Source organism: Megascapheus bottae, chromosome 10 (genome assembly GCF_031878675.1).
Source record: "Megascapheus bottae isolate mThoBot1 chromosome 10, mThoBot2.hap1, whole genome shotgun sequence".
Taxonomy (NCBI): domain Eukaryota; kingdom Metazoa; phylum Chordata; class Mammalia; order Rodentia; family Geomyidae; genus Megascapheus; species Megascapheus bottae.
This window is the reverse complement of record NC_143518.1, coordinates 66,078,732-66,096,466: the sequence shown is the minus strand read 5'-3', so window position 1 is coordinate 66,096,466 and position 17,735 is coordinate 66,078,732. Positions and strand designations below refer to the sequence as shown.

The 17,735-nt window shown below is 66.4% G+C and overlaps 2 protein-coding genes across 4 annotated transcripts in view; both read right to left on the bottom strand.

Annotated features, from left to right (window-relative positions):
- The window catches only part of Tmem63a (transmembrane protein 63A), a 28,945-nt gene extending 26,838 nt beyond the window's left edge, over positions 1-2,107 (bottom strand). The window contains exon 1 of one of the 3 annotated variants that reach the window (XM_090341576.1): positions 2,006-2,107. The gene's annotated coding sequence lies outside the window, so the exon portion shown is untranslated. Of the gene's footprint in view, positions 1-1,641; positions 1,694-2,005 lie in introns of those variants that run through there. The other 2 variants (XM_090341577.1, XM_090341575.1) reach the window with 2 other exon arrangements.
- Positions 2,108-4,363: 2,256 nt separating this feature from the next.
- On the bottom strand, positions 4,364-6,353 carry LOC150058646 (left-right determination factor 2-like). Its single transcript, XM_090339974.1, has 4 exons — positions 6,104-6,353; positions 5,763-6,003; positions 5,445-5,681; positions 4,364-4,733 (listed from the first exon to the last, which is right to left on the bottom strand). The coding sequence occupies exons 1-4, from the start codon at positions 6,351-6,353 to the stop codon at positions 4,364-4,366; spliced, it is 1,098 nt and encodes a 365-aa protein (XP_090196100.1).
- Positions 6,354-17,735: the final 11,382 nt, after the last annotated feature.

Genomic DNA, 17,735 nt, shown 5'->3' with positions numbered 1-17,735 from the left:
GACACAGGTTGAAGCCAGCCCAAGCCAACAAACCCGAGGCTTATTTCCAATTAACCAGGGAAAAAAAAAGGAGCTACGGCTCATGTAGTAGAGTGAAGTCTTGGTTAAAAAAACTAATGCCCTGAACTCAAGCCCCAGCGCTACACCAAAAAAAAAATAAACTGGATCTTTAAGAAAGACAGGGTGCCAGTGGCTCACACCTGTAATCCTAGCTACTCAGGAGGCTGAGATCTGAGGACTGGGGTTCAAAGCCAGCACAGCATGAAAGTCCATGAGACTCTTATCTCCAATTAACCACCAGAAGCCCGGAAGTGGTGCAGTGGCCCAGGGACAACACCAGAAGTGGAGGTTAAGAGGGGTGAGCCCAAATAAGAGTTGGGATTCCTTGGGGAGCTGGAGGGGTGCTCGTGCTTGGGTGTGATCCTGGTTCTGAGTCCTGGAATGGCCCTGCCTGGGACCACACACAGTCACACACAGTGGCATGTGCACACACACACACATGCACTTGCACACGTGACAGCATGCGCATAAAACATGGGTGGCCGGCAGGCCTGCCAGTGTGAAAGAAATGTCCAGATGCCCAAACCACATGGAGACAGGAAGACTGAGACCCCAGGCACAGACTGGTGGCCCGGAGCAGCCACCACAGGTTCCTCTGGGGCCGTCCCCACACAGGGCCCCGCCGGCAGGTCAGGGTCTCCCCATGCCCGCACTTGTGGACAGCGGAGGGAGGAAGGTCATGGCAGACGCAGGGGAGACCCTCTACTGCAGCTGAGCGGGCCAGGGCCCCGGGCGCTGGGCCCCGGCCCCCGTGCTCTCCTGAGGAGAATCAGACGAGGGGTGTCCGCAGGTTACCCCTTCCAGTTCCACGACCCGGGATAAGCGGCTCTGCGCACACGCGCACACGCGCACTACCGTCCAGACGTCCACTGTCCTAGCTCTGCCTCATGGCCGACCCTCTTGTCCTGGCTCTCCCCATCTCTCTCCTCCCTGGCCAGGCTGTCTCTCTCCTCCACCTAGCAGCTCCTGAGAGGCTCCTGGTCCCCTCCCCCTCCTGTCCAGTTCCCTAGAAACACCTGGCCTCCCACGGGGCCAGAACGGGGAGGAGGACACTGCCGAACACCCACGGGAGACTGGAAAGCAGGTGGGAAGGGAAAGAATGCACAGGCTGTACACAGAGGCCACGGAAGGGGGCGCTGCCCCGGAGTGCTGGGGATGGGAGGAGGGCCCTTGGACCTGCCCCCCTGCCCCGCAGACCCTGCCCCCCTGCAGCCCCCGACCCCCGCCCCCCCTGCAGCCCCCACCCCCCCCCCGCTCCCCCGCCCCCCTGCCCCTGTAGCCCCCCCCCGCCCCCTGCCCCTGCAGTCCCCGCCCCCCTGCCCCTGTAGCCCCTGCCCCCCTGCAGCCCCCGGCCCCCTGCCCCCCCACCCCCTGCCCACCCTGACCCTCGCCCCCCCCGCCCCCGCAACCCCCGCCCTCCACCTCCCACCCCTTGCCCCCCCCCCCCCGTCCCCCGGCAATCCCTGCTCCCTGCCCCCCCACCCGCTGCCCACCCTGCCCTCCCCCCGCCCCTTGACCTCTGCAGCCCCGACACACATCCACGTCATTTCCCAAGCCAAACACTCTTGAGGGTGGACTTACATTTGATGAGAACCCAGCCAGCAAAGCCCCGGCTGGGTCTCCACCGCCAGGGGCCCCGCCCGGCCCCGCGGTCACCCCGCCCGCCCGCCGAGGCTGTCCACGGCCCCGCTCCCCGCTCCCCCGCTCCCCCGCTCCCCGGCTCCCCGCTCCCCGCTCCCCGCTCCCCCGCTCCCCGCTCCCCACTCCCCGCTCCCCCGCCGCGGCCTGCCCCGGCCTGCTCGGGTTTCCGCGCGCCCTGGGCTCCCGCTCGGCCGGCCTCCCCCTCTCCGCCCGCCCGGCGCCCGGCCTCCAGCCCGTCCAGGCCGCTCCCCGCTAGCTTCGCGGTCCGGCTCCCCCGCCCCGCCGCCCCCCCCCCCCCACCGACCTGCGGCAGCCGCGCGGCCGGCCTGGGGTCCCGACGCTCGGGCGGGAGGAGAGGCGACCGCGGAAAAGTTTCGGAAACTCCGGCGCACGCGCAGAGCGGCGCCCGAGCCGGCCCAGGTTGGAGAGTTAGTTCGTGGGGCGGCCATGGGGCGGCCGTGGGGCGGGGCGGGGCGGGCGGGGGCTGCGCCCGGGGCGGAGAGGTGCGCTGCGCCCGGCGGACTCGGGGCGGGCGCGGGGCGGGCGCGGGGCGGGCGGGGGCTGCGCCCGGGCGGGCCGGGGCGGACGCGGGCCGCCTCTCCGGACGGGATCCCGGAAGGCCCGCCGCGGCCCCTCCTCCACCGCCCGGCACCCGCGGGCCTGGCTCCTGCTCGCCACCCGGCGGCACCTCGGGGAGCCCCGGCGAGCGCCTGCGCCCCCCCCCCCCCCCGACTGCTCCAGGCCGGGCGGCCCCTCGCGGGGAGCCTCCTTCGCGGCCCTGCACCGTCCAGCCGGCGGAGCCCGGCGTCCCAGCGACCCGTCTGGCTCTGGGTCCCGCGGCCAAGGGCAGATGGCGCGGGGCGCCGAGGGAAAGCGCGGGGGATCCGGGAGGGGATCACGGGTGGATCGAGTGGGGATCCACGGGGGAGCGCGGCGGGGGGGATCGGGTGGGGATCCACAGGGGAGCGGGGATCCGGGAGGGGATCACAGGGGGGGAGCGCGGGGGGGGGATCGGGCGGGGATCCACAGTGGAGCGCGGCGGGGGGGATCGGGTGGGGATCCACAGGGGAGCGCGGCGGGGGGGGATCGGGAGGGGATCGCGGGGGATCCGGGAGGGGATCGGAGAGCAGAGCCCTCGCTGCCGCCCGGCCTCCCCTGCCCAGCTCTTCTGGGGACCCTGACCCTCCCGCCCCTGCGCCGCCCTGGCACCAGGACCCGTCCCCATTCCCCCGCCGGTGCCCGCGCAGGCCCCTGTACCAGTCGTATTCGTGGAGGAGCCGCTGTCAAGAAGGAAGGAAGGCGGGGGGGGGGGGGGGTGAACTTGTGGTGTCACCGCGAGGTGCCTGGAAGGACCAGAGTGGGCCGACGCCCCGCCCCGACCACCCTGCCCGACCAGGCCCCACACCGCGCCCGGCCCGTCCAGCGCACGAGGAGCGCGGGAGTCAGCGCGCCCCTCCGGGACAGACCCGCCCGCCCCCGCCGACGACACCACCACGCACGAGGAGGAGACGTTTTATTTGTGCCCGCAAAGTCTCCCTCTCGGGGCAGGGACCGGGCGGGCCTCCCAAGTAAGTGCTCAGCGGCTCCTCCCTCCCTCCTTCCCCGGGCCAGCCCGGCCTCTGGCAGGCGGGCCAGGCCCTGGCCCTGGCCCTGCGCGGCTGCGGGACCGCTTCACACCACGCACACAAGTCCCCTCGGGAAGCGTCCACGGGAGACGGAGCTGTCCCACGAGAGCTGCCCACGGGAGCCGGGGCGGACCCACTGGGGAAGACCCACGAGGACCGACCCACGGGGACCCACGGGGACAGATCCCCGAGGACAGACTCACGGGGACAGACCCACAGGGACCCACGAGGACAGACCCACGGGGGCAGACCCATGAGAGCCAGGACAGACCCACAGGGACCCAAGGGGACAGACCCATGGGGACAGACCCCCGGGGACCCACGAGGACAGACCCACGGGGGCAGATCCACGGGGACCCAAGGGGACAGACCCACGGGGCAGACCCACGGGGACCCAAGGGGACAGACCCATGGGGCAGATCCACGGGGACCCAAGGGGACAGACCCACGGGGCAGATCCACGAGGACAGACCCACGGGGACAGACCCACGGGGCAGATCCACGGGGACCCAAGGGGACAGACCCACGGGGCAGACCCACGAGGACAGACCCACGAGGACAGACCCACGGGGACCCAAGGGGACAGACCCACGGGGCAGATCCACGGGGACCCAAGGGGACAGACCCACGGGGCAGACCCACGGGACAGATCCACGAGGACAGACCCACGGGGACCCAAGGGGACAGACTCACGGGGCAGATCAACGGGGACCCAAGGGGACAGACCCAGGGGCAGACCCACGGGGACCCAAGGGGACAGACCCACGGGGCAGATCAACGGGGACCCAAGGGGACAGACCCAGGGGCAGACCCACGGGACAGATCCACGAGGACAGACCCACGGGGACCCAAGGGGACAGACCCACGGGGCAGATCAACGGGGACCCAAGGGGACAGACCCAGGGGCAGACCCACGGGACAGATCCACGAGGACAGACCCACGGGGACCCAAGGGGACAGACCCACGGGGCAGATCAACGGGGACCCAAGGGGACAGATCCACGAGGACAGACCCACGGGACAGCCCCGCGGGCCGCCTACGGGAGCAGGCGCCGGGGCACCAGCGCCCCGTCCGAGGCGCAGCCGCAGCGCTGCACCCTCATGTTGGGCAGGCTGACCACCTGAGGCCGCGCCCTGCCGGCCCCGGCCCCGGCCCTGCTGACGATCACGGGCAGCGAGGCCATCTCCGAGGCCACGCACTGCCGCGGGCCCAGGAACCGCCACCGCAGCGCCGCGGGCTCCGGGGGCTGCGGGCAGCTGCCCGCGCACTCGTGGACCAGGAAGCCCGGGGGCTCCAGCACCCAGTGCTCCGCCCACCGCAGCCCCTGCAGGTCCAGGTAGGTCTCCTGTCGGCAGCAGCGCGTGCCTTCCGTCACCGGGGCGTCCGGGGGGCAATTGCCCTGAGCCCTGCAGAGGCGGGGCGGAGGTCAGGGCGGGGCGGGGCCGAAGACGAGGGGCGGGGCGGAGGTCGAGGAGGGGGCGGGGCCGAAGACGAGGGGCGGGGCGGAGATCGAGGAGGGGGCGGGGCCGAAGACCAGGGGCGGGCAGAGGTCGAGGAGGGGCGTGGCCGAAGACCAGGGGCGGGGTGGAGGTCGAGGAGGGGGCGGGGCCGAAGACGAGGGGCGGGGCAGAGGTCGAGGAGGGGGCGGGGCCGAAGATCAGGGGCGGGGGGAGGGCGGGGAGGAGGCGGGAGGCCGAAGATCAGGGGCGGGAGGGGGCGGGGCCGGATAGGAAGGGGTGGAGGTCAGAGGCCTGGAGGGGCGGGGCCTTGTCAGAGGGGGCGGGGCCGGAGGTGAAGGGCGGGAGGGGGCGGGACCAGAGAGGGAGGTGTGGAGGTCAGAGGCCTGGCGGGGCGGGGCCTTGTCGGAGGGGGCGGGGCCGGAGGTCAGGGGAGGGAGGGGGAGGGACCAGAGAGGGAGGTGTGGAGGTCAGAGGCCTGGCGGGGCGGGGCCCGGGAGGAGGGGGTGGGGCCTGGAGGAGAGCGGCCGGCGGGGCCGGGGCCGGGGGCGGGGCCGGGGCGGGACGAGGCGGGGCGGGGTCCACTTCGCCAGCCGGCCCCTTCCCGTGGGAGCCCCCTCCACCCCCCTCCGCCCCCTCCGCCCCCCCAGCCCCTCCTACCCGTAGTCCTTGAGGTCCAGCGTGTGCAGCTCCAGCTGCGGAGCGGCGCCCCCCGCCGGGCCCTGCGCCCCGAAGCGGACCAGCCGGTGCGCGCCCGGAGAGCCGGGGCCCAGCGGCTCCCGGCGCACCGACACCTGCAGCAGCAGCGGCGGCCGGGGCCGGCTCAGCTGCTGCCAGAAGGTCACGGCCTCGGTCACGTCGAAGGCCTTCCAGCCGCTGTCGTGCACGGACACCAGCCTGGAGGGGGCGCGGCCGCCGTGAGCGAGGCCTGGGGAGCGCCGGCCGCCCCCGCCCCCTGCCGCTCCCCGCCGCCCCCACCTGGAGTCGATGAGCCAGGTGCGGTTGGAGCCGTCGTCCAGGACGCGCAGCCACTCCACGGTGACCTGCGCGCGCGCGCTGCGCTCCGGCCTGCGCGGTGGCGCCGCCGCCCTGGGCGCCGGCTGCTGGAAGAGCCGCAGCACCGCCTGCACCAGCTCGCGGTTGGCCGGCAGCCGCTGCTCCAGGCCGAACACCAGCACGTGCGTGGACGCCTCGGACACCAGGAGCCGGCCCGCCACCTCTGCGGACGGACGCAGCGCGCTCAGCGGCCCCGCCGCCACCCGGCCCCGCTCCGCCCCGCTGCGCCCCGCCTGCCCGCCGCCCTCCGCCCCGGGCCTCACCCTGGAAGTGCTGGCTGAACCTCTTCCCGCGGGAGCGGTCGCCGTGGCTGCGGTGGAGCAGAGCCACGTACTGGGCCCGCACGTGGGCCGGGATGGCCAGGCCCTGCGCGTCCGCCGGGCCCAGCGCCGGCGCCTGGCTCAGCCGCAGCTGCTGCAGCAGGCGGCCCAGCACCTGCCCCCCGGTCAGGGCCGCCGCGGGGCCCCCGAGGGCCAGCACGCAGAGCGCCCAGCAGAGCCCCGGGGAGCACATGGCGCCGTCCGGGGGCGCGGGGAGCGCGGGGAGCGCGGGGAGGGTGCGGAGAGCCGGGGCCGGCGCTCTTTATAGCCGGCCGTGGCGGGGGAGGGGAGGTCACACACCCCCGCAGACCCCGGGGAGCCGAGCGAGTGGGGAGGGGTCTAGAGGGACACAGCCCGGCGGCCTGCGCGAGCCCACGGAGCCCGCTCCAGCTGCGGGCTGCTCAGTAGTAGGGCGCTTTCCCCCGCCTCGGAGGGGGCCGGGTCCGGGCGGGGTCTCAGCCTGCTGGGACAGGTTCCGTGTGTGGACCAGCGGTCTCCCTGGCCGTGTCCACCCTGGTGGCATCGGCCCCCAAACCCAGCCCTGGCGGCACAGTCCACCCGGCCATTGCTCCCAGGGCTCCCGACGGGGCGCGGGAGCGCGCGGCCAGGGCAGGTTGGGGAGCGCAGTGTTGAGAACCTTTCCTCCAGACCCGTGGAGGCCTGTCGAATGGGAGCTCCATCCTCCCCTCTTCCCTGCTGTTGAGAGTTTGAAAGTCCACCCTCCACCCCGTTTTGGGGGTGCAGTGGTGCTAGGACACTTGCTAGACCAGGTCCGCCACTGAGCTCCGTCCCTGCCCCGCCCTCACTTTTGAGCCCGGGTCTTAGAGGCTCCACAGGCTTTTACTGTCCCGGGTCACCGCCCCGTCTGGGCTCCAGGGCACCGGTGCTGTCCCCGGCATCGCTTCAGGACCCAGCCTGCCGGCATCCTGGGTGTCCTGGGTGAGGATGTGGGCTCTGGATTTGGTTGCTCCGGGCAGTCAGCCAGGAATGGCTCCGGGTAAACAGAGCGCACTGTTTGGAACATTCTCACCTAAAATGCCTCCCGCTGTCATTTAGATTTCCTGGGGCACTACTCTGTCATTTGTTAACCCGGAGGCCTTGCCAAGGGCTGTGGATGTGGATTGGAAGGCTTTTGCTAATGAGCTGATAGGCCGGCCTCTGGGAGGTCCACTGCCCCCTGGGGATGCAGCACCCCTCCCCCAGCCTCCACCAAGGTAGAACCTGATCTCCCAAGCTGGGAGCAGGGGCAGTGGGACGGGGCTCCGAGCCCCAGGCACTGAGGGAGGGCTCAGACGCTGGACTCAGGGCCTGTCTGGGCCTTGAAGAGGGAAGTGAGCTGACACCTCCAGGTGTGTGAGGCTGGGCCTGAGGTAGAGGGGGCTTGGTGTTCATCATCTCACACACACACTGCTCCTGCCAGGCCTGGATTTGACCCCCAAGCCCTAGCCAGGCTAGCAGGTAAAGGCCAAGGGAAAACCCAAAGTGAGAGATCATCTTGGGGCAGGCTCTGAGGTCAGCCTGGGTCTGGGAGTGGGGCCCCTCCAGGTTACAGCCCTGATGGAAGTGCACAGGAAATGGCCAGACATTAATACGCTGGGCAGCCTGGCCCCCGCCCCTGTGGGGCTGCTGGGAACCTCCAGGTCCAACCCAGTGCACCCCTTTTTCTACAGCAGCGGGGCGTGAGAGGTCCAGCAGGGAAAGACCACATTTCGGGCCACTCCTACCCTGGCCCCTGTCCTCCTGTCCTCACGGGCCAGGCACTGGGCCCTACTGCTGGCTCAGTGCTCCAGACTGCAGGGAGACCTGTCTCCTTCACCCCACACCCCGCCCCAGCTTTGGCTTTTGCTGTTTCCTTCCTTCCTAAGTTGAAGCCTTGAGGCTATGGGTCCATCTGGGATAACTTGTTTTTAGAGAAGTGGGCGGTGAATTCAGGGCCAAGCTGCTACTGCTGGAGGATGGTGTTCTACCCCTTGAGCCACGGCTCCATTTCTGGCTTTTTGGTGGTCAAGGAGGCTCCTGGGCTTTTCTGCCTGGAATGGCTTTGAACCATCATCCTCAGATCTCAGCCTCCTGAGTAACTAGGATTAGACATGAGCCACTGGCGGCCTGATTCCAACATAACAACTCAGTCAAGAATGGAAGCTAGGGGGCTGGGAGTTTGGCCTAGTGGTAGAGTGCTTGCCTAGCAGGCATGAAGACCCGGGTTTGATTCCTCAGTACCCCACATACATAGCAAAAAGCCGGAAGTGGTGCTGAGGCTCAAGTGGTAGAGCTCTAGCCTTGAGAAAATCCAAGGACAGTGCTCAGGCCCTGAGCTCAAGCCCAGGACTGGCAAAAAAAAAAGAGAGAATGGAAGCTATAGGACTAGTCACACACACACACACACACACACACACACACACACCACACGCTGGTATGAAAGAAAAGATGCCCCTCTGTACAGGCTGGAAATGAGCTGCTCTAAAAATGAAATAGCAGGCAACGCGCGAGGCCCACGGAACCCTCCTGCAACATGGACAAAGGTCTTCAGACACCTCACTGGAATAAACAGATTAATTTAGAAGTCATTTACTCAGCATTTGCCAAGCACAAAGGGCCTGCAGACCGGGCCTGGAGAAGGTGAGCAGGCTGTTTACTCTGGCTTGTTTGTACAGGCACAGGTGCTCTTGCCCAGTCTGGCTTGTTTGTTCTGTGGCTTTAGTGACACCTGTGCTCTACCTTTGACAAGTCACTTCCAGTTGGGGGCTACATGGAGGTGAAGGGTGGAACCCTCCTGCCTCAGCCAGAAAACCACGGGCCAAGCAACAAGCCAGAGACCCAGCACCTCTCCCTCTCCCGGCACAGCCACCCAGAGCCGTGAAGGAAAAGGCGTTTCTATATCCAGAATGTCAGAGGGAGTGGACGCAGCCCAGCCGTGGAGCGCCCACCTGCCCTGTGCAGAAGGACCATTCCCCTCCCCAAGGGCTGGATTCCACCTCTGCACCAAACAAATCCACGCAGCCTCCGTCAGCCCCACCTGTGAGGGGCAAGGGTTGCCTTCCCTTCTCTCCCACCAGGGAGAGAACAGCTGTCCCAGCAGAAGGAGCTCCAGCACGGCATCTCTGAAACCTCCCTGCCTCCCTTTCTATCAATTAATTGAGTAAATATGTTTTGATAGATTTGGCAGAGAGGCAGCTGCCCCCACCCCGGGAAGCTCAGGGGCAGGGTGGGCGGCATTGAACGGGCAGGAGAGTCTCTGAGGACACAGCTGGCAGGTTCTCCTTGCCCTCCCCCTTGGCCTCACCCCAGTCCTGCTCTGCCCTAAAGAAGGGGAGAGGGTAAGCCAGCTGCTCAAGCCCAGGCTACCTTCTCTGCCAACCGGTCAGGAGCCAGCGTCCACCTGGAGGCCCTGGGAATTGTTCATCCGGAGACCCTGGGGAGTGTCCACCCGGAGACCCTGCAGAGTGTCCACCCGGATACCCTGGGGAGTGTCCCCCCGGAGACCCTGGATAGTGTCCACCAGGATACCCTGGTGAGTGTCCACCCGAAGACCCTGCAGAGTGTCCACCCGGAGACCCTGGGGAGTGTCCACCCGGAGACCCTGGAGAGTGTCCACCCGGAGACCCTGCAGAGTGTCCACCCGGAGACCCTGCAGAGTGTCCACACGGATACCCTGGGGAGTGTCCATCCGGAGACCCTGGGGAGTGCCCACCAGGAGACCCTGCAGAGTGTCCACCCAGAGACCCTGCGGAGTGTCCACCCGGAGACCCTGGGGAGTGTCCACCCGGATACCCTGGTGAGTGTCCACCCGGAGACCCTGGTGAGTGTCCACCCGGAGACCCTGGGGAGTGTCCACCCGGAGACCCTGCGGAGTGTCCACCCGGAGACCCTGCGGAGTGCCCACCCGGAGACCCTGGGGAGTGCCCACCAGGAGACCCTGGGGAGTGTCCACCCGGAGACCCTGCGGAGTGTCCACCCGGAGACCCTGGGGAGTGTCCACCAGGAGACCCTGCGGAGTGTCCACCCAGAGACCCTGGGGAGTGTCCACCCGGAGACCCTGGGGAGTGTCCACCCGGAGACCCTGCGGAGTGTCCACCCGGATACCCTGGGGAGTGTCCACCCGGAGACACTGCGGAGTGTCCACCCGGAGACCCTGGGGAGTGCCCACCCGGAGACCCTGGGGAGTGTCCACCCGGAGACCCTGCGGAGTGTCCACCCGGAGACCCTGGGGAGTGTCCACCCGGAGACCCTGGGGAGTGCCCACCCGGAGACCCTGCGGAGTGTCCACCCGGAGACCCTGGGGAGTGTCCACCCGGAGACCCTGCGGAGTGTCCACCAGGAGACCCTGCGGAGTGTCCACCCGGAGACCCTGCGGAGTGCCCACCCGGAGACCCTGGGGAGTGCCCACCAGGAGACCCTGGGGAGTGTCCACCCGGAGACCCTGGGGAGTGCCCACCCGGAGACCCTGCGGAGTGTCCACCTGGAGACCCTGGGGAGTGTCCACCCGGAGACCCTGCGGAGTGTCCACCCGGAGACCCTGGGGAGTGTCCACCCGGAGACCCTGCGGAGTGTCCACCCGGAGACCCTGGGGAGTGTCCACCATAGGGCCCTGGGTATATTTTTGTTAGCCAGTGCCTGGCAGAGACCTCCTTGGCCTCTGACACAGGTGAGGACCACCATGCTGTCAGAGACGAATGGCCCCTGGCTTGTCCAGTCCCAGCAGTCAGCTCCCACACAGGGGCTCAAAACCCCTATGCCCGGAAGGAGAAGGCAGGGCAGGACCTGCCTGAAACCAGGATCCTTACCCTCCAGTCCCAGGGTGCCAGGGAGGCCGGGCTTCTCAGGGCCTGACCAGGGCCACACAGGCCCCCATGCTGGACAATTGGACAATTGGGGCTGAGGTGTGGACACCAGGGCCACCAGAGGATGGGGTGTGGACCCCTGAGCTGGGGTGTGGGCATCAGAGGCTGGGGTGTGGACATCAGAGGCTGGGGTGTGAACACCAGAGGCTGGGGTGTGGACCCCTTAGCTGAGGTGTGGACACCTGAGACGGGGGTGTGGACATCAGAGGCTGGGGTGTGGACACTTGAGCTGGGGTGTGGACATCTGAGGCTGGGGTGTGGACATCAGAGGCTGGGGTGTGGACATTTGAGCTGGAGTGTGGACATCAGAGGCAGGGGTGTGGACACCAGAGGCTGGGGTGTGGACATCAGAGGCTGGGGTGTGGACATCAGAGCCTGGGGTGTGGGCATCAGAGGCTGGGGTGTGGAGCCCTGAGCTGGGTGTGGACATCAGAGGCTGGGGTGTGGACCCCTGAGCTGGGGTGTGGACATCAGAGCCTGGGGTGTGGGCATCAGAGGCTGGAGTGTGGACATCAGAGGCTGGAGTGTGGACATCAGAGGCTGGGGTGTGGACATCAGAGGCTGGGATGTGAACATCAGAGACTGGGGTGTGAACACCTGAGCTGGGGTGTGAACATCAGAGGCTGGGGTGTGGACACCTGAGCTGGGGTGTGGACACCTTAGCTGGGGTGTGAACACCAGAGGCTGGGGTGTGGACCCCTAGGCTGGGGGTGTGGACATCAGAGGCTGGGATGTGGACATCAGAGGCTGGGGTGTGGACATCAGAGACTGGGGTGTGGACCCCTGAGCTTCGGTGTGGGCATCAGAGGCTGGGGTGTGGACCCCTGAGCTGGGGTGTGGACACCTTAGCTGGGATGTGGGCATCAGAGGCTGGGGTGTGGACATCAGAGACTGGGGTGTGAACACCTGAGCTGGGATGTGGACACCTGAGCTGGGGTATGGACATCAGAGGCTGGGATGTGGACATCAGAGGCTGGGGTATGGACATCAGAGGCTGGGATGTAGACATCAGAGACGGGTGTGAACACCTGAGCTGGGGTGTGAACACCTGAGGCTGGGGTGTGGACCCCTGAGCTGGGGTGTGGACATCAGAGCCTGGGGTGTGGACACCTGAGCTGGGGTGTGAACACCAGAGGCTGGGGTGTGGACTCCTGAGCTGGGGTGTGGGCATCAGAGGCTGGGTGTGGACATCAGAGGCTGGGGTGTGGACACCTGAGCTGAGATGTGAACACCAGAGGCTGGGGTGTGGACCCCTGAGCTGGGGTGTGGGCATCACAGGCTGGGGTGTGGACATCAGAGGCTGGGGTGTGGACATCAGAGGCTGGGATGTGGACATCAGAGACTGGGGTGTGAACACCTGAGCTGGGGTGTGAACACCAGAGGCTGGGGTGTGGACACCTGAGCTGGGGTATGGACATCAGAGGCTGGGGTGTGGACCCCTGAGCTGGGGTGTGGACACCTTAGCTGGGGTGTGAACACCAGAGGCTTGGGTGTGGACCCCTAGGCTGGGGTGTGGACATCAGAGGCTGGGATGTGGACATCAGAGGCTGGGGTATGGACATCAGAGACTGGGGTGTGGACCCCTGAGCTTCGGTGTGGGCATCAGAGGCTGGGGTGTGGACCCCTGAGCTGGGGTGTGGGCATCAGAGGCTGGGGTGTGGACATCAGAGGCTGGGATGTGGACATCAGAGGCTGGGGTGTGAACACCAGAGGCTGGGGTGTGGACCCCTTAGCTGAGGTGTGGGCACCTGAGACGGGGGTGTGGACATCAGAGGCTGGGGTGTGGACACTTGAGCTGGGGTGTGGACATCTGAGGCTGGGGTGTGGACATCAGAGGCTGGGGTGTGGACATTTGAGCTGGAGTGTGGACATCAGAGGCAGGGGTGTGGACATCAGAGGCTGGGGTGTGGACATCAGAGCCTGGGGTGTGGGCATCAGAGGCTGGGATGTGGAGCCCTGAGCTGGGTGTGGACATCAGAGCCTGGGGTGTGGGCATCAGAGGCTGGAGTGTGGACATCAGAGGCTGGAGTGTGGACATCAGAGGCTGGGGTGTGGACATCAGAGGCTGGGATGTGGACATCAGAGACTGGGGTGTGAACACCTGAGCTGGGGTGTGAACACCAGAGGCTGGGGTGTGGACACCTGAGCTGGGGTGTGGACACCTTAGCTGGGGTGTGAACACCAGAGGCTGGGGTGTGGACCCCTAGGCTGGGGTGTGGACATCAGAGGCTGGGGTGTGGACATCAGAGACTGGGGTGTGGACCCCTGAGCTTCGGTGTGGGCATCAGAGGCTGGGGTGTGGACCCCTGAGCTGGGGTGTGGACACCTTAGCTGGGATGTGGGCATCAGAGGCTGGGGTGTGGACATCAGAGGCTGGGGTGTGGACATCAGAGACTGGGGTGTGAACACCTGAGCTGGGATGTGGACACCTGAGCTGGGGTGTGGACATCAGAGGCTGGGATGTGGACATCAGAGGCTGGGGTATGGACATCAGAGGCTGGGATGTAGACATCAGAGACGGGTGTGAACACCTGAGCTGGGGTGTGAACACCTGAGGCTGGGGTGTGGACCCCTGAGCTGGGGTGTGGACATCAGAGCCTGGGGTGTGGACACCTGAGCTGGGGTGTGAACACCAGAGGCTGGGGTGTGGACTCCTGAGCTGGGGTGTGGGCATCAGAGGCTGGGTGTGCACATCAGAGGCTGGGGTGTGGACACCTGAGCTGAGATGTGAACACCAGAGGCTGGGGTGTGGACCCCTGAGCTGGGGTGTGGGCATCACAGGCTGGGGTGTGGACATCAGAGGCTGGGGTGTGGACATCAGAGGCTGGGATGTGGACATCAGAGGCTGGGGTGTGGACCCCTGAGCTGGGGTGTGGACACCTTAGCTGGGGTGTGAACACCAGAGGCTCGGGTGTGGACCCCTAGGCTGGGGTGTGGACATCAGAGGCTGGGATGTGGACATCAGAGGCTGGGGTGTGGACATCAGAGACTGGGGTGTGGACCCCTGAGCTTCGGTGTGGGCATCAGAGGCTGGGGTGTGGACCCCTGAGCTGGGGTGTGGACACCTTAGCTGGGATGTGGGCATCAGAGGCTGGGGTGTGGACATCAGAGGCTGGGGTGTGGACATCAGAGACTGGGGTGTGAACACCTGAGCTGGGATGTGGACACCTGAGCTGGGGTGTGGACATCAGAGGCTGGGATGTGGACATCAGAGGCTGGGGTATGGACATCAGAGGCTGGGATGTAGACATCAGAGACAGGTGTGAACACCTGAGCTGGGGTGTGAACACCTGAGGCTGGGGTGTGGACCCCTGAGCTGGGGTATGGACATCAGAGCCTGGGGTGTGGACACCTGAGCTGGGGTGTGAACACCAGAGGCTGGGGTGTGGACTCCTGAGCTGGGGTGTGGGCATCAGAGGCTGGGTGTGGACATCAGAGGCTGGGGTGTGGACACCTGAGCTGAGATGTGAACACCAGAGGCTGGGGTGTGGACCCCTGAGCTGGGGTGTGGGCATCAGAGGCTGGGGTGTGGACATCAGAGGCTGGGATGTGGACATCAGAGACTGGGGTGTGAACACCTGAGCTGGGGTGTGAACACCAGAGGCTGGGGTGTGGACACCTGAGCTGGGGTGTGGACATCAGAGGCTGGGGTGTGGACCCCTGAGCTGGGGTGTGGACACCTGAGCTGGGGTGTGGACATCAGAGGCTGGGGTGTTGGCATCAGAGGCTGGGGTGTGGACATCAGAGGCTGGGGTGTGGACCCCTGAGCTGGGGTGTGGACACCTGGGCTGGGGTGTGGACACCAGAGGCTGGGGTGTGGACCACTGAGCTTCGGTGTGGGCATCAGAGGCTGGGGTGTGGACCCCTGAGCTGGGGTGTGGACACCTTAGCTGGGATGTGGGCATCAGAGGCTGGGGTGTGGACACCTGAGCTCGGTGTGGACATCAGAGGCTGGGGTGTGCGCATCAGAGCCTGGGGTGTGGGCATCAGAGGCTGGAGTGTGGACCCCTGAGCTGGGTGTGGACATCAGAGGCTGGGGTGTGCACATCAGAGGCTGGGGTGTGAACACCTGAGCTGGGGTATGGACACCTGAGGCTGGGATGTGGACATCAGAGGCTGGGGTGTGGACATCAGAAGCTGGGATGTGGACATCAGAGGCTGGGGTGTGGACACCTGAGCTGGGGTGTGGACATCAGAGGCAGGGGTGTGGACATCAGAGACTGGGGTGTGAACACCTGAGCTGGGCTGTGGACCCCTGAGCTGGGGTGTGGACACCTGAGGCTGGGGTGTGGACCCCTGAGCTGGGGTGTGGACATCAGAGCCTGGGGTGTGGACATCAGAGGCTGGGGTGTGGACACCAGAGGCTGGGGTGTGGACCCCTGAGCTGGGGTGTGGGCATCAGAGGCTGGGGTGTGGACACCTGAGCTGGGGTGTGAACACCAGAGGCTGGGGTGTGGACCCCTGAGCTGGGGTGTGGACACCTGAGGCTGGGGTGTGGACCCCTGAGCTGGGGTGTGGACATCAGAGCCTGGGGTGTGGACACCAGAGGCTGGGGTGTCGACACCAGAGGCTGGGGTGTGGACCCCTGAGCTGGGGTGTGGACACCTTAGCTGGGGTGCGGGCATCAGAGACTGGGGTGTGGACAAGTGAGCAGGGGTGTAGACATCAGAGGCTGGAGTATGGACATCAGAGGCTGGAGTGTGGACACCAGGGGCTGGGGTGTGGACACCTGAGCTGGGGTGTGGACATCAGAGGCTGGGGTGTGGACATCAGAGGCTGGAGTGTGGACACCAGGGGCTGGGGTGTGGACACCAGGGGCTGGGGTGTGGACATCAGAGGCTGGGGTGTGGACACCTGAGGCTGGAGTATGGACCCCTGAGCTGGAGTGTGGACATCGGAGCCTGGGGTGTGGACATAGGCGGCTGGGGTGTGGACACCTATGCTGGGGTGTGGACACCTGAGCTGGGTGTGGACATCAGAGCCTGGAGTGTGGACACCAGAAGCTGGGGTGTGGACACCTGAGCTGGGGTGTGGACATCAGACCCTGGGGTGTGGACATCAGAGGCTGGAGTGTGGACATCAGAGGCTGGGGTGTGGACATCAGAGGCTAGGGTGTGGACACCTGAGCTGGGGTGTGAACACCAGAGGCTGGGGTGTGGACCCCTGAGCTGGGGTGTGGGCATCAGAGGCTGGGGTGTGGACCCCTGAGTGGGGTGTTGGCATCAGAGGCTGGGGTATGGACATCAGAGGCTGGGGTGTGGACCCCTGAGCTGGGTTTGTGGACACCTGAGCTGGGGTGTGGACACCTGAGCTGGGGTGTGGACCCCTGAGCTTGGGTGTGGACATCAGAGGCTGGGGTGTGGACCCCTGAGCTGGGGTGTGGACATCAGACTGGAGTGTGGACATTAGAGGCTGGGGTGTGGACACCAGAGGCTGGGGTGTGGACACCTGAGCTGGGGTGTTGGCATCAGAGGCTGTGGTGTGGACATCAGAGGCTGGGGTGTGGACACCAGAGGCTGGGGTGTGGACCCCTGAGCTTGGTTGTGGGCATCAGAGGCTGGGGTGTGGACCCCCTGAGCTGGGGTGTGGACACCTTAGCTGGGGTGTGGGCATCAAAGACTGGGGTGTGGATAACTGAGCTGGGGTGTAGACATCAGAGGCTGGAGTATGGACATGAGAGGCTGGAGTGTGGACACCAGGGGCTGGGGTGTGGACACCTGAGCTGGGGTGTGGACATCAGAGGCTGGTGTGTGGACACCTGAGGCTGGAGTATGGACCCCTGAGCTGGGGTGTGGACACCTGAGGCTAGGGTGTGGACACCTGAGCTAGGGTGTGGACATTGGAGCCTGGGGTGTGGACATCAGAGGCTGGGGTGTGGACCCCTGAGCTGGGGTGTGGACATCAGAGGCTGGGGTGTGGACATCAGAGGCTGGGGTGTGGACACCTATGCTGGGGTGTGGACACCTGAGCTGGGTGTGGACATCAGAGCCTGGAGTGTGGACACCAGAAGCTGGGGTGTGGACACCTGAGCTGGGGTGTGGACATCAGACCCTGGGGTGTGGACATCAGAGGCTGGAGTGTGGACATCAGAGGCTGGGGTGTGCACACCAGAGGCTGGGGTGTGGACACCTGAGCTGGGGTGTGGACATCAGAGCCTGGGGTGTGGACATCAGAGGCTAGGGTGTGGACCCCTGAGCTGGGGTGTGGACATCAGAGCCTGGGGTGTGGACCCCTGAGCTGGGGTGTTGGCATCAGAGGCTGGGGTGTGGACAGCAGAGGCTGGGGTGTGGACACCTGAGGCTGGGGTGTGGACAGCAGAGGCTGGGGTGTGGACATTAGAGGCTGGGGTGTGGACACCTGAGGCTGGGGTGTGGACCCCTGAGCTTGGGTGTGGGCATCAGAGGCTGGGGTGTGGACCCCTGAGCTAGGGTGTGGACATCAGAGGCTGGGGTGTGGACTGCTGAGCTGGGGTGTGGACACCTTAGCTGGGGTGTGGGCATCAGAGGCTGGGGTGTAGACCTCAGAGGCTGGGGTGTGGACCCCTGAGCTGGGGTGAGGGCATCAGAGGCTGGGGTGTAGACCCCTGAGCTGGGGTGTGGACATCAGAGCCTGGGGTGTGGACATCAGAGGCTGGGGTGTGGACACCTGAGCTGGGTGTGAATACCAGAGGCTGGGGTGTGGACATCAGAAGCTGGGGTGTGGACACCAGAGCCTGGGGTGTGGACATCAGAGGA

Coding starts and splice junctions, on each gene's coding strand:
- LOC150058646 (XM_090339974.1), bottom strand. CDS start 6,353: ATGTGCTCCCCGGGGCTCTGCTGGGCGCTCTGCGTGCTGGCCCTCGGG. Junction 6,004..6,103: donor GTTCAGCCAGCACTTCCAGG/GTGAGGCCCGGG, acceptor GTCCGTCCGCAG/AGGTGGCGGGCCGGCTCCTG. Junction 5,682..5,762: donor ACCTGGCTCATCGACTCCAG/GTGGGGGCGGCG, acceptor CGCCCCCTCCAG/GCTGGTGTCCGTGCACGACA.